The sequence below is a fragment of the Dromiciops gliroides genome, chromosome 5 (assembly GCF_019393635.1).
Source record: "Dromiciops gliroides isolate mDroGli1 chromosome 5, mDroGli1.pri, whole genome shotgun sequence".
Classification (NCBI taxonomy): Eukaryota; Metazoa; Chordata; class Mammalia; order Microbiotheria; family Microbiotheriidae; genus Dromiciops; species Dromiciops gliroides.
This window is the reverse complement of record NC_057865.1, coordinates 88,044,945-88,064,924: the sequence shown is the minus strand read 5'-3', so window position 1 is coordinate 88,064,924 and position 19,980 is coordinate 88,044,945. Positions and strand designations below refer to the sequence as shown.

The following is a 19,980-nucleotide window of genomic DNA, read 5'->3' as shown; positions in this document are numbered from 1 at the left end:
TGACTTGTTCTTGATGAAGCCATGTTCTTTGTAATTACTGTTTCCCCTTCTGGATGTTCATCAACCATCTCACTTGTTTTGCAAATACAGAGTTGTTTGTATTTGACAAATAAATTAATCCAGAATTAATGTCTATATCATATAGTGCACACAATTATTATAGCCATAATTACATACTTAATTTTTTTTTTAACCTTTTATCAGTTTGAGTATAAATGTTAATAATTTAGTATCTGTACTTCTCATTTTTAGGTTTAGAAATGTACAGGCAGGTTAATAAGAAGATACAATGTTCAAGATACATAGTTTTCTACTTAGTTTACTCAATTAGACAATTTATTTGATAACTATAATTGCTGCTACACTCAGACCACAGCTTCTACTATCTAAAACAATAAAAATAGTGGTTCAAAGAAAATACCAACTTCTCATTGCTTCATTGATCTAAATAAATACTGAGAACGAATTAACCTTGAAAATAATATAACAATATGCAATATTACTAGAAATATGACTAATGCATATAAGACCTTTAATAGTAAAGTCCCTTATTTTGGAATTTTTTAAAGTGCGACTTACATGTGCTACATTTGATGGTCGGTTAATCTGCTGAATATCAGCACTATTAGTAATATTTCTCAATGTCCGTACAGCTGGACTCCAAGTAGCCATCATTTCTGGTCTTTCAGAGTTTTGGAGACCTTGTCCTGAAGCCATTAAATTATTTCGGACATCGGGAGGCAAAATGCTGCTTGGAACTGGTGGGACATTGGCACATAAATTAATTAAACCAGACTCCTTTCCCTGAGGCAGTCTGCGCTTTGCTGCAGCTATCTGTGGGACTTCAGCTGGGGTCCAGTTCAAATTTCTTTCTTGTTTTTCGGGTGAGGAGTCTGAGGAATCATCAAACATCAATTCCCCTTTAGATTTTTCAGTGTTTGACTTAGGTGAAAATGGTTGGTCACCTAATGTTGATCCTTCTTGAGAACTTGCAGGACTTGACAACTTTTCATCTGTACTGCCTTCATTTTGAGAATCCTGTTCTTCATTTTCTACTTCATCCTCCTCCTCCTCCTCCTCTTCTTCCTCCTCTTCTTCTTCATAAATAATTAGACGAGGATGATAAAAGGCTTCCTCCTTTTTAGTTTTATCAGATATTGAATCCAGGACCCAGTCTGGTGTCACAATTTTAATGCTTTCTCGCTTAAGAGCACATTCATATTTTTCCTGAGGAGAAAATAAAAAATAAATTAAAAGCCCTACAATTCAGTTTCTCTCCTTTCACTACAACTTGGTAATCAAATAATTTCCTGGAAGCCTGTATAAATAAAAACTGATTACAGCATTCATGCCACAATGCAGAAGAACCACTGTTGATCTGCGTTAACTAAAACTTATCATAAAAAATAGTTCTGAGATGATTATATTAAGCTTACCTGTAGAAAGAACCTAAATTAACACTTAGTCACAAAATATTGAACTTAAAACAACAAAAATATATTTCAAATGACTAGAGTATTCATCACTTTATAAAGTCATGAAAGTTCAATGTAAAATGAGTTTTAGTAAAACAAATCCTATATTAAAAAATGAAAACATTCTATTTAAGGAATGCTATGGCAATTTTCTTTTTGCAAAGGTAGATTTTTACATATAGGATTTTAATAAAGTACACCTCTTTTAGAAAATATTAAATATATAATAATAACAACACCCCCTTTTAATATTGGAATGTAACAGGATTGGGAAACAAGAGACAGAGTTATTTAATGATAATGGAAAACAATAAATAGAGATAGAGAGGAACCAAACTTGAGATATCATTAATACAAACAACAGCACTTCACCTTAGGAAACTCCTCCCAATGCAGATGGGCACCTTTTTCTGTAACTTATAATCTTAGAAAGTTGCCTCAATGCTCAGGCTAAGTAACTTACCTAGGGTTACACAGCCAGCATGTGCCAGAGGCAGATCACTAGGCCATGCTGCCTTTCAAGAGAAGCCAAAGAAAATTTAAATTCAATTACAGCCAAACAGTAAGTACATATAACTCTTCTACTTAAGCTCTATCCGTGGTTCTATACTGGTTTTTCTCTGTATCGCTATATATGTCCTTTGATCATCCTATCCAACCTAGTGACTTCAATCACCACTTTTAGGATGACACCTAAATCTACAGATCCAGTCCTAATCTCTAACTCTGAACTATATTTCAAATTATTTGCTGGTCATTACCACATAAATGTTCTGTTAGCAAATCAAACTTAACGCAACTAAAACAACTCATTCTATTCTAAAAATTTATTACTCCTATTTCCCTATTTCTGCTTATGGCACTACCATCCACCCATAGCTGCCCAGTCTTTAAAAACCTCAGAATCATTTAATTCAATTCAACATTTATTACGCACATACAATATACAAAACACAAATGCTATGCACTGAAGATATTTCAAGAATTGGCAATTTCACAAATGTAAATAATAACAACCAACCTTCTAGTGATGAATTAGTACAACTATTAAGGCTGTTGTTTCTTGAAAAACAAAAAACAAGTAAGTCCATACCCAATCATAGTCAAAACCTTTTCAGCTTGGTAAACCCTTCAGAGCATGCTTACAAGTGTCATCACCACACCATGATAAAGGCATCAAATTAAGACTGTAAAACAGATGAAGCAACATAGCCCCTGCCCCAAAGAAGTAATTAAGCTAATAGGAGAATCAGATAATTATACAAATAAACATGAATTAAAGTAGGTGGTAAGGACAAAGGAGAAAAGTCTGAAATAAAACTAGAAAAAGTAGGTTGAAGCCAGACTGTGGAGGAACTTAAGGTATTTTGGGGGATCTGGGAGATATTGAAGGTTTTCAGTCAAGCAATAACAGTCAGACCTATGCATTATCAGGATTACTCAGGCAGCTATGAAAGAGCTAGATGAGGGAGGAAAGATTCAAGACAAAGACGTCAGTTAGGAATATGACAATAGTTCAAGTAAAAAGTATTTAGCAAATGGCCACAAAAATATTTTTTAATTAACAAAAATAGGCAAATGGCAAATATTAAAAGGGCTGCAGGAAATGCACTGTTGGTGAAGCTGTGAATTGGTCCAGCCATTATCAAAAGCAATTTGAAACTATGCCTCAAAAATTACTAAATTGTGAATATCCTTTAATATAGCAGTACCACTACTGAGTCTATGTCACAAAGATCAAAGAAAGAAGACAAAGACCCATATATGCAAAAATACTTACAGCAATTCTGTTTATTGTACCAACAAGCTGGAAACTAAAGGGGTATCCATCAACTGAAGAATGGTGGAACAAATTGTGGTATGGAAATGTCATGGAATATTACTATGCCATCAGGAGTAATGAAGGAGAAATTTTTGAGAAAATTTGGAAGACTTGAATGAATATGATATAAAGTGAAGTGAATGAACAGAACCAAAAGAACAATTTATACAGTAACAACAACCTTGTAAAAACAAAGAACTCTGAAAGACTTAAGAACTTTGATCCATGCAATGACCAAACACAATTCCGTAAGACCCACTATGATGAATGCTTCATTGTCATTCATTCATTTCAATCATGCTCAACTCATCATAACCCCATTTGGAGTTTTCTTGGCAAAGTGGAGTAGTTCACCATTTCCTTCCAGCTCTTATTATAGATGAGGAAATGAGGCAAATGGGGTTAAGTGGTCTGTTCAAGGTCACACACAGCTAGTGTCTGAGGCCAAATCTGAACTCAGGAAGATGTCTTTCTGACTCCAGGCCCAGCGCTCCATCCACTGTGCCACCTAACTGCATAGCAGCTACTTTCTAAGAGAGAAAGAAAAAGGGAAGGAAACAAGCACTTATTAAGTTCCAAGCACTATTCTAAGTGCTTTACAGATATTATCTCATTTGATCCTCCTATGAGATAGGCGATATGATCTTCATTTTACAGTTGAGGAAATGGAGGCAAACTGAGGCTAAGTGGCTTTCCAAGGTTTATAAAGCTAGTAAGTACTTGACACTAGCTGTGAACTAGGGTCTTCCTGATCCCAGGGCCAGCACTCTATTCCCTGTCATATAGCTGCCAGACGCTGATGACTTGAAAAAGAATGAGAAATACATTTTTAGACATGGTCAATGTAAGAATTTGTTTTGTGTGACTGTAAAGAGTTTTGTTTTAATTCATTTTTCAACTTAAGGATAGGGGAGGGAACAGAGAAAGAAACAAGATGCTTGCAAAAACTTTTTTTAAAATAAAGTTCAAAAAAATCTGATAGTTCAGGGCAGATTTTATATTTTTTTCAGTTCATTCTGGGAAATATCTTCAAGTGGTAGCAGGGTATAATAATATAAACACCAAGAGGCAACGGTTTTAGTATCCCTTCTACCATCTGCCAGATATATGACACCCTTGAGGGTGTCACTTTTAACCTCTGTAGGACACAACTTTTTTTTCTTTTAGATAGAGGAGAGAATGTACAACAGAGTAGAATACACCTTTAACTGACTAAAAAAAAGGCTGCTGCTGCACCAGACATTATCTTGTCATGGCTCTCAGATGTTAAATTTATGATTCTACTCAGGGACAGAGCATATTCCTAACCTGTTTTTTTAAAAATCACACCAATGAGTTGAAAGATGTCACTTAAGGACCTAGATTCCAAAGGAATTATTAAAGTGATAATCATGGAATTACAGGACTGTAAAGGACACTGGAAAACATCCAGTTTTTAGCAGCAATTCTGCAGGTATATAAAACATGCTTTCTTTTTTCCAATTAACTCAATCAACCAGCATTTACAAAATGCTTACTTTGCACCAGACACTGTACTAGGTACTGGGAATACAAAGGACAAAAAAACAGTCCATAACCTCAAGAAGTTCGCAATCTAACAGAGGAGACAATATGAATAGAACTATGTACAAACAAGCTAAAAACAGTATAAATTTGGGGAAAAAGATCAGGGGGAATGTCAAAAGGAAGGCATTAAAAATTAAGGGAAGCTGGGAAAGGCTTTTTAAGACTTGAAGAAAGCCAGGAAAGCTAGGAGGTGGAGACAAAAAGGGAAACCATTCCAGGCATAAGGGACAAAGAGTCAAAATGTTCAAAGTCTGGAGGAGTGCTGTGTATGAGGAACTTCTAAAGTTAGAATTTAGAACTGCAAAAAGAAAGCTTTTCTAGTGTCCTAATAAAGATGAAGTAAAAAGGTTAAGGCTGAGGTGTATACTGAGAAATTAAGTGGTTAAGGCTGAGGTGTATACTGAGAAATTAAGTGGTTACGGCTGAGGTGTATACTGAGAAATTAAGTTTCTTGCATTTTTTACTTGGACTATGTTGTCAAATAATCAATATAACCATATTCACCCAAATTTGTTTTTGTTATGAGGAAATAATCATCATCTGAAATAAACAATTATATTGCAGGATGAATAGAACAGATTACAATTCTGCATTTTGGGGTTTATAGATATTTATAAATTGTTTAGCCTCAAAAGTTTCTATAAAATGGGAAAGAGAAACTCCTTGATAGGGAGTGATAACATTTATCCTTCAGTGGCCTTCCACTTTACCATAGCATAGTTAACCCTGTTCCTTCATTCCTTTTTAAATTCACTGCTTAGGGAAATTTTGGTGAAAATCAAAGAATATAGTGAATAACAATCATTTTGTTTTGGTCTACCTGAAATTCTTAGTCAAAACTTTTCTCCTAAAAGGTATTTACCTGCTCTCAAAAAAGATATCCAAGGGGACAGCTAGGTGGCCCAGTGGATAGAGCACCAGCCCTGGATTCAGGAGGACCTGAGTTAAAATGCAACCTCAGACACTTAACACTTACTAGCTGTGTGACCCTGGGCAAGTCACATAACCCCAATTACCTCATCAAGAAAGAAAGAAAGAAAGAGAGAGAGAGAGAGAGATATCCAGGTCTTTAAAGAATAAAAGAAACATCACTTCGTATTCCATACAGACATATAAGTAAAAATAAATTGTACTCTGAAAACTTATTTTTGGAAGAAAATCTGTAGTCTGTTTCCAGCAGTCTTGAACCTAAAATGCAATTTTTCTTATTAGATTTTCTAAACGTAAGCATTTTTAATTTAAAGAGATAAATGTCCAAACTGAGAAAATCAAATACTGATTTTCTATTTTATATGATTCCATTCTCCGATTCTATTCTGTAACTGCCTGAGCCATGCCTCTGAATTAAGTTTAGAAGTTCATGAGTCCAGAAGTTCCATTTTTCTTCTCCAAGTTAGTCTAAAATTCAGTTGTCCTATAAATCACCTTAATTCAAAGAAATATGTTATCTCTATGCATCTTACAGCCCATGCACAATTAAGGTACACTTGTTATCTTACTAAAAAGCCTTGTGTGCCCACGTACAATTAAGGAAGATATGTTATCTCACTACAAAGCCTTTCAAGATGCAGGTGGGCACTAAGAAATCTGTTATCTCTCCAACACTGGCTGTCCTTTAAGAAAGTCTGGTGACTTTAAGAAAGCACTGTGACACTAACTAGTCATGCAGGTGGACACCACCAATGAGTTTTCCATAGCAACAAGATGGAAGGAAAGGTGGCCCTGCATTCCAGACTTCCAGCCAATCATATTGTTTTCTATCATCTATGCTACTTCAGACTTAGCAACCAATCATATTGTTTTCTATCTGTGATGCTTCCTGTTTTTCATTCTCTTGTATTTCCCAAACTATACGATGGTTAATAAGCCCTGTCATGGTCTTTCGGCTGACTGAGGAGCTAAGAACTTTATTGGTAATTGCTAACCTGACCCATTAATACACTGAACCATGCTCAGAACTCTGTGCCTCCATTTACCTTAATTTCAATTGTGACAAAATTGACAGCATTTCTTCATGCCTTAAGATATCTAACACAAATCATTTTATATCAATTCATGAGGATCTTGAACAAGGAATACTTCATAGCCAAGACTGAACAAGAGTCCACAGAATATAGATGAGAGTTAAGAGTTTGCCTCATCTAAGATGATAATCACTTAAGTTTCAGCACACCCTCAAAAAATCATTTTCCCAAAGCCATTCAATCCTTTCTATGCAAGGTTTCTTTTCTCCAGCAAGTCAAAGGCAAACCCAATAAATATTTCAACTAATTGAAATAATCAAAGAGACTTACTTCTTTCCTCTGATCTTTACCTTCAAGGCATGGGTGGGAAAAAGAGGGTAGGTCCAAAGATGGAACATTATCTTGGTCTCTTCAAAGCTCCAGAAGAGACAAAGACCTTAACTAGATAAGAGGTATTTTCCCTTACTACTCTTAATCCATTTTCCCCAAACCACAGCTTTTGTTCTAAACTTTTTTTTTTTTGCAGGCAATGGGGGTTAAGTGACTTGCCCAGGGTCACACAGCTAGTAAGTGTCAAGTGTCTGAGGCCGGATTTGAACTCAGGTACTCCTGAATCCAGAGCTGGTGCTTAACCACTATGCCATCTAGCTGCCCCTTGTCCTAAACTTTTTATACACATACCTGAAAGAAAAAATGGCAGGCTTAAAACAAAGGGGAAAAGAACTGGTGATGGGCATTGTTTTCCTAAGAAGTTTAAGTACTGAAAAGGGTTTTTTTTTCATTCAGGTAATTCTGAAAAGAACTTAAGACTTAAGAAATTTTAACTTCTCAAATCTTTTCAGGAAAATTTAAACTGTTACTTTAACTTGTCTCAAATTCAATGAAACTTTGTAATAAATAAAAAATGTTTAAACTTACAGTTAATCTACAGTTGTATATATTTCAATTTACTACTTTTCTACCAGCAAGATAAGTCAATTAATACCTTAGAATCAGTTTCCTCATTTATAAAATGAAGATGCCTACCCAAGCTAATTTGCTAAGTCATCATGACATGTGACTATCATAGGGGGAAAAAACATTTTGAAAGGGCTATTTAATTATATACAACTGCAACAATGTAAATGGACATATTAATAAAAGGAAGCTAAGGTATTAACTGAAAAACTAATGAAGGTCTAAGATAATGAAACATAACTTTTCCCTCATGGAAGAAAGGTGAGGAACTACTACGGAAGAAAATTGTATACAATTTAAGACAGTTTCTATTGGATGCTTTTGCATAATTGCTCTTCTTTGTCCTAAGGAAGAATTCAGGGCATAATGGTAATATAAACATAAAAAGTGTTCTAAGAATTCAAGATGTTATTAATTTCTATACCTACCCAAGCAATAGTATGTAGTAATGGAAAACCCATCCCTATTGACCGAAGCACTTTTAAGGTTTATCATTTCATAGTATTACTTTAATTTTATACCATTTCAATAAAAATATTTATTAAGTATTTACTATGTGCCAGGTATTGTCCAAGTACAAAGAATGAAACAGCCCCTACTCACAAGGAGCTTACATTCTAACAAGGACGACAAGCATAACAGCAATAGAAAATGAATAAATACAAATACAAAATAGTTTAGTACAAGTTAGCTTAGGAGAGAAAGAAGTAGTAGCTGGGGAAATCAGCAAAGGCTTCATGCAAAAAAATGGTGCTTAAGCTGTGACTTAAAGGAAGAGAGGAATTCAAAGAGGCTGAAATAAGGAAAGAATACATTCCAGTTAGGGGTTATGGGCCACCGAAAAAGCAGCAAGGAGAGATGGAGTCTTAGTTTAGAGCCTGGCCATGAAGGGCTTTAAAAACTAAATACGAATATATACTTTATCCTAGAGGCAATAGGAAGCCACTAGCTAGAGTTAACTGAATGAAAAAGGGAGTCATATATAAGCTGAAGTAAAATTATTTTGTCAACAGCATGGAGACTGATAGGATGGAGTGAAGCAGGGAGACCAATTATGAGACTATTACAATACTCTAGAAATAAGAAGAGGATGGCCTGAACTAAGGTGGTAGCTATATGAATACAGAGAAGGCATCTGAGAGCTCAATAACCTTAAAATTTTGGAAACAATGAATTCTGATATCGGTTGCACAGTCTTAAAAGTTCACAACGATAGCTATTAATTTCCTCGACTTTTTTTTTCAATGACTGTATTTTTAAATGTTAGGGCATAGGATCAGAGAAATAAGTATTATCCTAATGCCTTACAGATAAGCACTAATTGGTATTCTGTGAATTTAAACTCAGAATAATGCTTTAAAAAAATTCAAATAACAGATCCATGCCCCCAAATTAAATAACTAATCTTTTATTATTCAATTTCAACCAGTTTATTTGTTAGAAGGATCCAGAAGTGTCTGAAATTTTATCTACCATAACACATGAGATGAATCTCACATATAAGTTGCTAGTAAAAGCTAGTTAAGAGTATAATGTAACCTCTTAGAAGATATAGGCCTTATTCTCTTGAAAGGGGCCATGATCATATTGAAGACCAATTTGTTGGGCTTCTCAAAATCTTTTTATAATTGTGTTATCATTTATCATCAAAAAATCATTAACTGCTCTGACTCCCCAGATAGAACTTAAGTAGTTAGTAGTTGCTGATATAGAGGAATCAAGTAACAACTTCAAATCTACTCATTCCTCCTTCTGTCATCACAGGATTAGGAGGTAGGGATGCCCCAATCAACTACTCTGAAAATGGAGGCCTTCTCCCCCAGTATCCTTTCTGGATGTCTACTGAGGAGGAGTCAGCAAGGTGGCCTCTGGCATCACATACTGAATCAACACGATTATCCCCTAAAGGTTACCAAGTTATAGAATCTCAGAAGACAAGTAGATGGGAGCTGCTGGTACTGCATTATTCCTAGACATCAAATACAGTTGTGTTGTGCTTCCCCACTCTTATGAGTCCCCACAACGAGTTGCTATTCAATTTCACATTATTCAACCCTAAAGTTTTACCATTTCTAGGTCTTCAATGCTATCATCTCCTGGCTTTCAAGTCAATCTCCCTGCAGAGTAACTGGGTGGGACTAGATGGTCTATAAAGTCTCCTTCCACTCTAAGTACACTTATTATATACACCTGGTAGCTAACCTTCTTTGACCCCAGTTTTAACAAAGTAGTTATATTATCTCATTCCCCCAAGGATCAAAAGAAAGATAATAGGATCCAACAGAGTAAGAAAAACTAAGGCAAGATGTAGCCTGACAAATTAAAAGGGCAAGGAAAATGTGAAGGGGTCTGCCCCTGCTAATCTGAACAGAAACTCTGTCTATTTAAATTTCCCTGGCCCAGGTCTCTTCTTGTGTTTAAAAAATAACAGCAGGTAGCTTAGGTTTCCTAGAAATCAAAGCTATCAATAGTCATATGAAAAAATGCTCCAAATCACTAATAATTAGAGAAATTTAAATTAAAGAAACTCCAAGGCTCTACATCATATCCATCAGATTGGCTCAGTTGACTAAAAAGGAAAATAACAAATGTTGGAGGGGCTGCAAGAAAAGCGCACACCAAATGTACTGTTGGTGCAGGTGTGAATTGTTCCAGCCATTCTGTCATCCCAGAGAAGAGGGAATTAGTAAGACTAAGGATCACTTGAGTTCAGGAGTTCCAAACTGCAGTAAGGCTGAAGCCCCATTAGTTGGGTTTCCACACTAAGTCCAGCACCAAGGAGACAGGATTGGGATGCCATCTAAAGGGGCAAAATGGCTCAGATCTGAAATGAAGGCCAAAGCTGCTGTGCCAATCAGCAGTGGAGTAAGGCCCCAAAACAGCCACTGTACTTCCAGCCTGGATAAGATAGGAAGACCTAGTGTCCAAAAAAAAAAGAGAAGGCAACTGGAACTGAGCCTCTAAAGTCACTAAGATATGGCTAATTTTTGACCTAGCAATATTACTATTAGGCCTATACCCCAAGGGGATCAAAGAAAGAACACAAGTACGCATTTGTACAAAAACACCTTATAACAGCTCTATTTATAATGCCAAGGAATTGGAAACTAAAGAGGGTGCTCATCAATTGAGTAATGGTTGAAATATTTATGGTACATGAATGTAATGGAATACTACAATGCCATAAAAAAAGGAGACAACTTCAGAAAAACATGAGAAAATTTGTATGAACTGATGAAGAGTTGAGTAAACAGAACCAGAACAATTTATATAACAACCTTGTAAAGACAATTTTGAAAGACTTAAGAATTATCTGATCAGATACGTGGTACAGTGGATACAGTGTGAGTTCAAATATCACTTAAGAAACTTACTAGTTGTGTGACCCTGGGCAAGTCATTTAACTTCCCTGGACCTTAGTTTCCTCAACTATAAAATGAGAATTATAATAACAGCACCTACCTCAAAGGCTGTTTCGAGGAGCAAATAAGAGATCTGTAAAATGCTTAGTACCACAGTGTCTGGAACATAGTAGGCACTATATAAATGCTTATTCTCTTCCTGAATTTCTTCCTGATAAATGCAGTGACCAAACAAAGTTCCAGAAAACCTATGATGAAGAATGCCATCCACCTTTTAACAGAGAGGACTCAGGTTTGGGCATGGCCAATGTGGATATTTGTTTTGTTTGAATATGCATATTCATTATGTGGATCTTGTTCTTTTTTTTTTTCAATTTGGGGGCAGGAAATACAGTAATGAGAGAAAATGTTTATTAAGTGAAAATATAACAAAACTTAAAATTAAAAATAAAAACACTGATGTTTTCCATGACTACTCATGTATAATTTATTTTGAAATGCTTGAGTTCTAGTGGGTGGGGGGTGGGAATAGAGGAGGAAAAGAAGTTGGAACAATTTTTTTTTTAATTGATGTTAAAATTTGTTTTTACATATATTTTGGAAAATAAAATTCTATTCAAAAAATAAAAGCACTGAATTTGGACCTGATTTGGAATCAAGCTCCATAGGACCACAGACAATTAAATTTCACCCAAACAATTATTAAACACCCAATGCCTACAAACGTGCTCCACTAAGTGCTTTGACACAAAAATAAAAACTGCATAGGCCTTGTTCTCGTGAGCAAGTTCAAGTAACATTTCTTTCTCTGAGCCTTGGTTTCCTTTAGTAAAATGAAAGTTTAGACTACATCCATTCCAGTTCAAAATCTGTGATGCTCTTTTCTCGGGGTTTAGTACTGGCTCAGTTTTCCTCTTTATAATTGTATATCCTTGACCTCCCAATTTATCAACTTCCTTAACTCCCCTAACCTCCATTCCATTGTATCTCGTATCATTGTAACATCTCCCACAAAAATGTGAACACCTTAAACTTTACCACCCTCCCCTCAGAATTATTTCATGCCCCAGAATTCTCAAATTATCCTCTAATCATCATGCCGAATGCTTCCACCTCTCACTGGGGCTCACACCACCAAAATAATTATTTGAGACCTCTTTTCTTTATTACAACTCTTACTTCCCTACTTCTCTTGATCCTTGCCCCCCAGTCCATTACTCTTGCTCTATTCTCACTTTCCTTCTCAGACTTGACTGTACTATTAAATCAGTACAGGATGGTTATATACAGGGTATCCCAATGCTTAATGCAGTTTTAAGTTTTAATATCTTGATAACTATTATAACAACTAATAATTAAGCTTTTAAGCTTTAATAGCTTAAAACTGCACCAAGATTTTGGGGACACCCTGTATTTGTCCTCCATCCTTTATTACTTTGCTCCCTTGTCCTTATACTGTCAGCCTGACCACCTGCCTTTTAAGTGCTGAAAGTTATTAGAGAATTCCCACAATTGTATACACTAGATCAACAACAAATAGATAGGTTTTTAAATTCAAAATCAGCCCTCACCACTTCTTGGTAATTTAGTCTTGACAGACTAAAAAGCTTACCAAGGAGGTTCTCTCTAATGCTCCCAAAGTAGCTATCACAAGCCTCTTGAGTTTCCAGTGTCCCTTCCCACCCCTTTCCCTCTGCAGATGACCTTGCCTCCCAATTGGAGAAAAAATGATGTCATCCACAAACTCCTTTTCCACTGTTCCACACTTAAAATTCTACATCTTCACCCATCCGTTCACTATTTACTCCAGTCTCTGAGAAAAAAGTGGACTTCCTCCTCGCCAAGGCTAACTTTCTGCCTTCTACTTGTGCCCTAGTTTCCATGTTTTCCCATGAATCATCCCTCACCTTCTCTAACTTGACTTTCCTCCGATCTATTGGTCTACAAATGTGCTCAGGGTGCTCCTACTGTAAAGAAACCTTCATGTGACCCTACTCCATATTGTAAGGCACCTTGTAAAACCTTAAAAAGAACGCTATAATTTTTTATACAAGCAAGCATGTATAGGGTCATGAGACCAAGATATGAATTCCACTTGACACATATTAGATATGTGAACATGGGCAAATCTTAATCTGTCTGAGCCTCAATTATCCTCATCTATATTAAATATAATATCCGTAATACCTATCTCAGAGGGCTACTGTGAGGAGTGTATTTTGCAAACCTTAAAGTGCTATATAAATAAACTGATTACACTTGCTGTCATTTCCATTTCTGAAACTTTTGCAGCAGAGTGGGCTTCTGATTCACTGTACTGAAACTGCTCCCTAAAGTTGTCAATAATCTGATTGTTAAAAAACTAATGATCTTCTCTCAGTTTTCATCTTCACTGACTTCTTTGTTGCTTTTGACACAATCACCACACTCAATAATCACCACACAAGATAATGCTTTTTCTCTTCCATGATACTGCTATTTCATATATTTCTCTATCTGCTCCTTTTCCATATCCTTTACTGGATCATCTCCTATTTCCTAAGTATGGGCATCTCCGGAAGCTCCAGTCTGGGGACTATTTGTCTTCTCTCAAAACGTACTCTCTAGAAGGAAGGGGGGAACTTTTAAAAAAATATTTTGATAGCAGTACTTCAACACAGTTGGTTTCTTTTGTTAAGTCTACATATTTTCTTTTATTCATTTCAAAATATTATTCAGAGAAGGGATCTATAGGATTCACCAGACTACCAAAGGCTTCTCTGGACTAGATAATCTCATCAGTATTCATAGTAGCTCTATGAGATGACTCTACAATTGATATACCCTGTCCTTATCTTTAACACAGTTGAAGATGATGGTACTGGGTCCAATCTCCCTCTCACCAGGTATATGACCTCGAGCCCAACACTCAACCTTCCTGGGCATCAGTTTCCTTATCTACAAAATGAAGGCACTAAACAAGATGACATCATACAGTTGTAAGAAGCCAATGAGCCTAAACTCCAATGTTACCTTCCTTCAAAGCCTGGACACTACTTCCTCTGTGTAGCCTTTTCTGTTCTCCCCATTGTTAGTTCTCTTTTCCTCCTTAGATTATCTTGTTTTATCTATCTGTGTACAAGCTGTATGCTCCCAGGAACTAGCACCAGCACCTTTTACACATTAGGCACTTAATAAATGTGTGTTGAAATTAAAGCAGATATTTATTAATAACTTCATAACTATAATCACCACTAGTTAGGGCAGCAATCACTAATGTTTAGCAACTATTCCAGAGACTGCTTCAAAAAGTGTCACAATAGCTCAAAAACAAAATTAATTCTACTTCAATCAATTTTATTTATAAATGAGTATGTGTCCTAGAGTTCATAGCAAAAAATACTGGGGATTAGGGTAAGAGATGGGAGTGTTGTAAAATCAGAAAATAACAGTTATTATTCTTTAGGTGATGAATCAGGAATATCAAAACCAAAAAGATTTGATAATGATAGGTTTGAACTCAAGCCAAATTTCAAACAAGTTCAAAGCATTCATTTATCACTATTCAATTCCTCTCCTGAAGAGTACAATATACTTTTCATGGGAAAATATATGCATTTGGATTTGATTCAAAAGAAGTTAAGAAAAATAATCATACTGATAAAGGCAAAATGATTGAAAAATCAAGTTCAAAGCCTAAGGTAAATACTTGTAAAATTAACTGGAAGGAGCCTTGCAGATCATCATGTTAAACCCCTCTCATTTTACTAATGAGGAAGCAGACCGTGAAGAATAAAGTGATTTGCTAAAGGTCATCTAGCTCAGAAATAATCAAGCTAGAATTGAAACCAGGGCCTTCCAGCCATCTGATAAAATATAACACCTTTTCTGAAACTGCAGGCAATGAAGTTACAATGGTTTCAGAGACGGCAATACCCTTGTACAGTATAGTACTTTGCACGTATTAAGTGCTAGGTAAATGTTTTTTCCATTCATTCAATCCATTCATTAAGTTCTATGCATTCTCCTACATTTTTTGTCATCACTGGAGAATAAGCTATATAACAAAAAGAACACTCTAAAAAGTCATAATCCCAGATACAGAATCAAAGACAATCCGATTAATTCCAAGAACACATACAAATCTGTTTCTACTTCATCACAGCAAAATAACTTTTCTGAAAATCACCACGAAGTAATTAATTAAAAATTTTAAAAAGGTTTTGTTTTACTAAAGATGAACTTTTAAAATGTCAAAACTCTGAAAAAGAAACTTTACTCAATATTTATAAAAGGTTATCTATTAATATCGATCATTAATAAGGCATATGAAAACAGTCAATTACCATTTTAATAATCATGTTAGGACCTTTAAAATGATTCAAACATATTAATTTTTGTTCACGTGTAAGAATAAACTTTCCAATTTCACTTACATTGAAGGAAAAGATTTGATGTTGCCAAAAATTGTCTCTCCCTAACCCCAGAAGACAATGCATGTGTGCAATGATTATTCTGAACCAGAGATTTCTAAAGCAGAGATTCACACTAATAATGAAATACTATAATACATAACTCAAACTACTTAAATTAAAAATGTAAAGATGTAAAAGTAATAACAAAAGCTAAAATGTTTTTGGAAATGTTTAAAAGTTCAAAAGTATCAGAGTAACAATTTGAAAAACATGAAAGATGTAAATGCAATCATCAATTGAGTCTAATGAGAAATCGAAGACAACCTTAAAAGAAAAAAAAGTATTGAGAAATATTTCAGTGCTATATAAAAAAAAAGATTGTACATGGAAGACTCTTACCCCCTTTGGTTCTGGTACAATCAAATGAGTACACTTCTTATTGAGGCTCAGCTGGCAATCCCCCCCATAAAACGTAATCAAAGCCCACAGCGCACTTCGGTCTTCAGATGAAATCTAATAGAAAGTTAAAAATAAAACTTTTAGAGCTATGTAATATAGTTTTTTCTTTAGATATCATGCTTCTTTTTAACTTATGTATTAAAACACTATGACACATGATCGCTTTCAAAATATATACTTTCCTTCTTTACTAACCTAAAAGGTAAATAGGAAAATGTTTTCATTAATACAATGAAAATATTCTAAAAGGGTTCACTTCAGTTGGAAGATTCTTTAAATTATCTAATCATTTTCATATTAATTTAACAGAACTATATACTTATTTATAACTTATTTATATCAAGTGACCAAACAATATCTGAAATCGGAAAATATCTGTAACCTGTAGCAATAGGCTCTGATAAAAAAATATTTGATAGAAAATAAGAAATGTTACTACTTTCTCATACTACATTTAGACAACTAATTTTCTACCATTGTCTTCATATAATTAATAAAATTGTAGAATGAAATGAGTCCTTCAGAAGTTTATAAAAAGTATAAGAACTGATGGAGAAAATATTTAGACCATTTGTGATCATTAGTGAATTATCAATGAAGGAATACAAATGAGCTGACAGTATGTTTTTCATAAATCTGAATTCAACTTCCACACTTCTAAAACATCTATGTAAAATACATATGCTCGACTTTCAAAATGAATTTAACCACAATCAAATCCACTTGAATCTTAAAATCTAAATATACCTACCTTAACAGTTAAATAATCCACTGAATTTCTCCATATTCTTAAAAACTTGATTTGCTCTTTCTGCTTTTCCAATAGCTGCCTTTAAATCTCATTTTTTAATCATGAAAACTTGTTTTACAACTCCTGGTACTCATGGTAGAATCTTTACCATGCAGCAGGAAAATCATTCCGCCTTATCCTTTTATTCTTTGTTTATATGGTTTCATTAAAATGTTAAATAATTACAAAGAAAAGTACTAATAACAAAATTTAGAAAAAATATATTTCATTTAACTTGTAACTAATATTCCTGATTCAAAAAGCTTCAAGGAATGTCTTGTTTTTTAATCATTTTCAAAGATAACCTTAATTTCAAATGGTAAATTATGCTACAATATGGTATATCTTACTATGTCAACAAAAATAACGTATAAATTATGTAATTACATTATGTAATAATCATGTAATACATTAATTGTTATTGAACCAAATATCTTTATTAATTTTCCTTTTAGAAGTGTTATAGATATTCTAGAACCTTTTATATTTGGCTATCTCTGGAATTTTAATATCCTTGTTTTACAGGTAGGAAAACTGAGGCCAAGAAAAAGGAAACAATTAGCTCAAGGTCATATCACAAGTTATGAGTGGAGCAAGAACTCAAATGCACACAAACATATGACAAATTATGATTGTATATGGCAAGTTTGAAAACAAAATATCTACCAACCTGCAATTCAGATGTCACTTTTGCACTCAAAATAAACACTTTAAAGGAATTTCTCCATATCATACATGGTACAAAGGAAAGAGTTCTAGCAACCTGAATTCTATTACATCTCTTAACTAGGATATGAGCATTAACTAGCTCCTTAATTCTACCTCTACCATTGCTCAGCTGTGTGACTAAATCACTTCATCTATGAGGAGAGTTCAATTAAATATAGACCCATTAAGCCCCTATTCTGTATGTGCAAAGCACTAAGGTAGATTCTGGAGATACAAAGTCAAAGCCAAAACAGTCCATGTCCATCCATACAGAGCTTATATTCTACTGGTGATATATAACACATATTCAAATACACAGTAATGTCAGAAGCAATCAAGCACTAATGGTAGGGTAGGGGGAGGTACAAGAGAACATAAAAATGTTTTTGTACTATTAAGTAGCACAAGAGCTAGGCCTTAAAGGGAACTAGGGATCTTAACAGCAAGAGATGAGGGAATATATTCCAAGCACAGGAGGGAAATTGTGTAAAAGCATAGAGAAGGGGCCTGGAACATTGTATTCAAGAAACAGCTTAGTTTGACTCAAATGAAGAGTGTGTGAAAAGAATAACGTAAGTGCAGAAAAGTAGGTAGAATTCAGCCTAGGGAGGGCTTTAAATAGCAGGTTGAGTTTTTATTTTATCCCAACAGCAATAAAGTCACTAAAGTTTGTTTTGTTTGTTTGTTTGTTTAGCAGAAGGAAGAAATGATCTGCCCTGTACCTTAGTAATGTTATTTTGGCAGAATTGTGGGTTGAAGAAGGAAGAGAATAAATACCGGGGTGCCTATTAGGGTACTGAAAATAATCCAAGAAAGATAAAGAGGGCTCCAAATAGGGCAGTGGCCATGAGATTGGGGTGGAATACATGGTGTTCTAAAAGTCTTAGTCAAGTTTTTACATTTAACTGCTTAAAATGTCACTAAGACTTTGGGGACACCATGTAGTAAAGGGTGATTTTGAGGTTACAAACCTAGGTAAACGGAAGAATGGTGGTATCCTCAATGGGAGGTTTAGGAAAAACAAGAATGAGATTTATTTTTGACATGTTGAGTTTGAAATTTCCTGTTGGAGATGTTCAGAAACATTATCACTGTGGGGCTTAAGTTCAAGAAAAAAGTTAGGGTTGGATGTATGGATTTGGAAATCATCTACAAAGAGATATATTAATCATGGGAACCAATAAGTTCACTTAGACTATCAGAAGAGAAGAAAGTCCATGAGGGAATCTTAGGAAATATCCACACATTGGGGAAACAGAAAATAGCAAAAGACAAAAGAGGTCGGATAGGTAGGAAGAAAACCGAGAGAGGAATGTCACAAAAGCAAAAAGAGATCAAGCAGGCTTAAGACAGAAAAAGGCCATCATATTGAACAGTTGAGAAATCACTAGGAAGCACTCAGCAGCAACATGGTGGGGTCAGAATCCAGACTACAAATGACTGAAAAGAGAGAGAAGAGCAAAGAAGATTGAGAATATTTGAGTTAATATGTGATTCTTTCTAAGAGTTTAGCTGTGAAAGGGAGAAGAGATACAGGATGATAACTTGAGGAAATGAAAAGGTCAAGTCAATGTTTTTTTAAAGATTGAGGAAACCCTATTTTTAAGCAGCAAGGAAGGAGGCAGTGGCTCAGAACTGACAAGAGATGGCACATAAGGACAGGCTACATTCCCAAAGTAGCCAAGATGAGACAAGACCAAAAGCACAAGGAGAGGAGCTATCCTTAGCAAAAAGGAAGGCTACTCCTTAAAAGAGAATGGGGAAAAATGTGAAGAAGTTATCAAGTGTGGATCAGGAGGAAAGGACAGGTAGTCTCTTTTTTTTTTTTCAGTAAAGTAAGAGGTGAAGTAGTCTGCTGGAAGGCAATGGGCAGGGGAGTTGTTTCGAATTTTCCCTTCAAATTTCTCCCTTTATTCCCCAATATTGTACCCTTGTGCAAGCCTTCCCTTTCTCACATGAATTATCTTCACTTGTCTAAAGCTAATGGTCTCCTCCCTCCAGTTCATCATAAACACCACTACCAAATTAATCTTCATAAAAATATCACTTCTCACTCCTCTATTCAAAAACCTACATCGGCTCCCCCTAAAGTTCATCAAATCAAATTCAAACTCAATTTAACTTTCAAGGTCGTCTATAATCTGCCCACTACCTGACCTGACTACCATCTACTACTTCCCTCTAAGTCAATATTGCCTGGTGTAGGTGTTCAAGAAATATTTTTTGACTGATCTACCCTCAGTTTCCCTATGTCAAGTCTTCCATATTAGATTTTTCATCCTGGTCATACTGACCTAACTCCCTGACCCTGACTCCACTAATTATATTCAATCTCAATCTCTCTCCTCTGGACTCAGATGAACTTCTGAATCTTGAATTCAGAAATCCAATTCACTACTTTAGAAATAATTCATTAAATGCAAAGATTGCATGTTAGTAAAAATACACAATTTATCTTTTTTACTACAGTATTCTAGTCTTCA

The 19,980-nt window shown here is 35.0% G+C and overlaps 1 protein-coding gene across 3 annotated transcripts in view; it reads right to left on the bottom strand.

The window, feature by feature from the left end:
• Positions 1-19,980, bottom strand: part of PAXIP1 (PAX interacting protein 1) — a 91,755-nt gene that overhangs the window by 57,847 nt on the left and 13,928 nt on the right. For 2 of the 3 annotated variants that reach the window (XM_043966044.1, XM_043966045.1), the window contains 2 exons: positions 15,940-16,053; positions 580-1,227 (listed from right to left, as the gene is read on the bottom strand). In XM_043966044.1, the coding sequence (XP_043821979.1) occupies positions 580-1,227; positions 15,940-16,053 (762 nt within the window). The remainder of the gene's footprint in view (positions 1-579; positions 1,228-15,939; positions 16,054-19,980) is intronic. The other variant, XM_043966046.1, reaches the window with a different exon arrangement.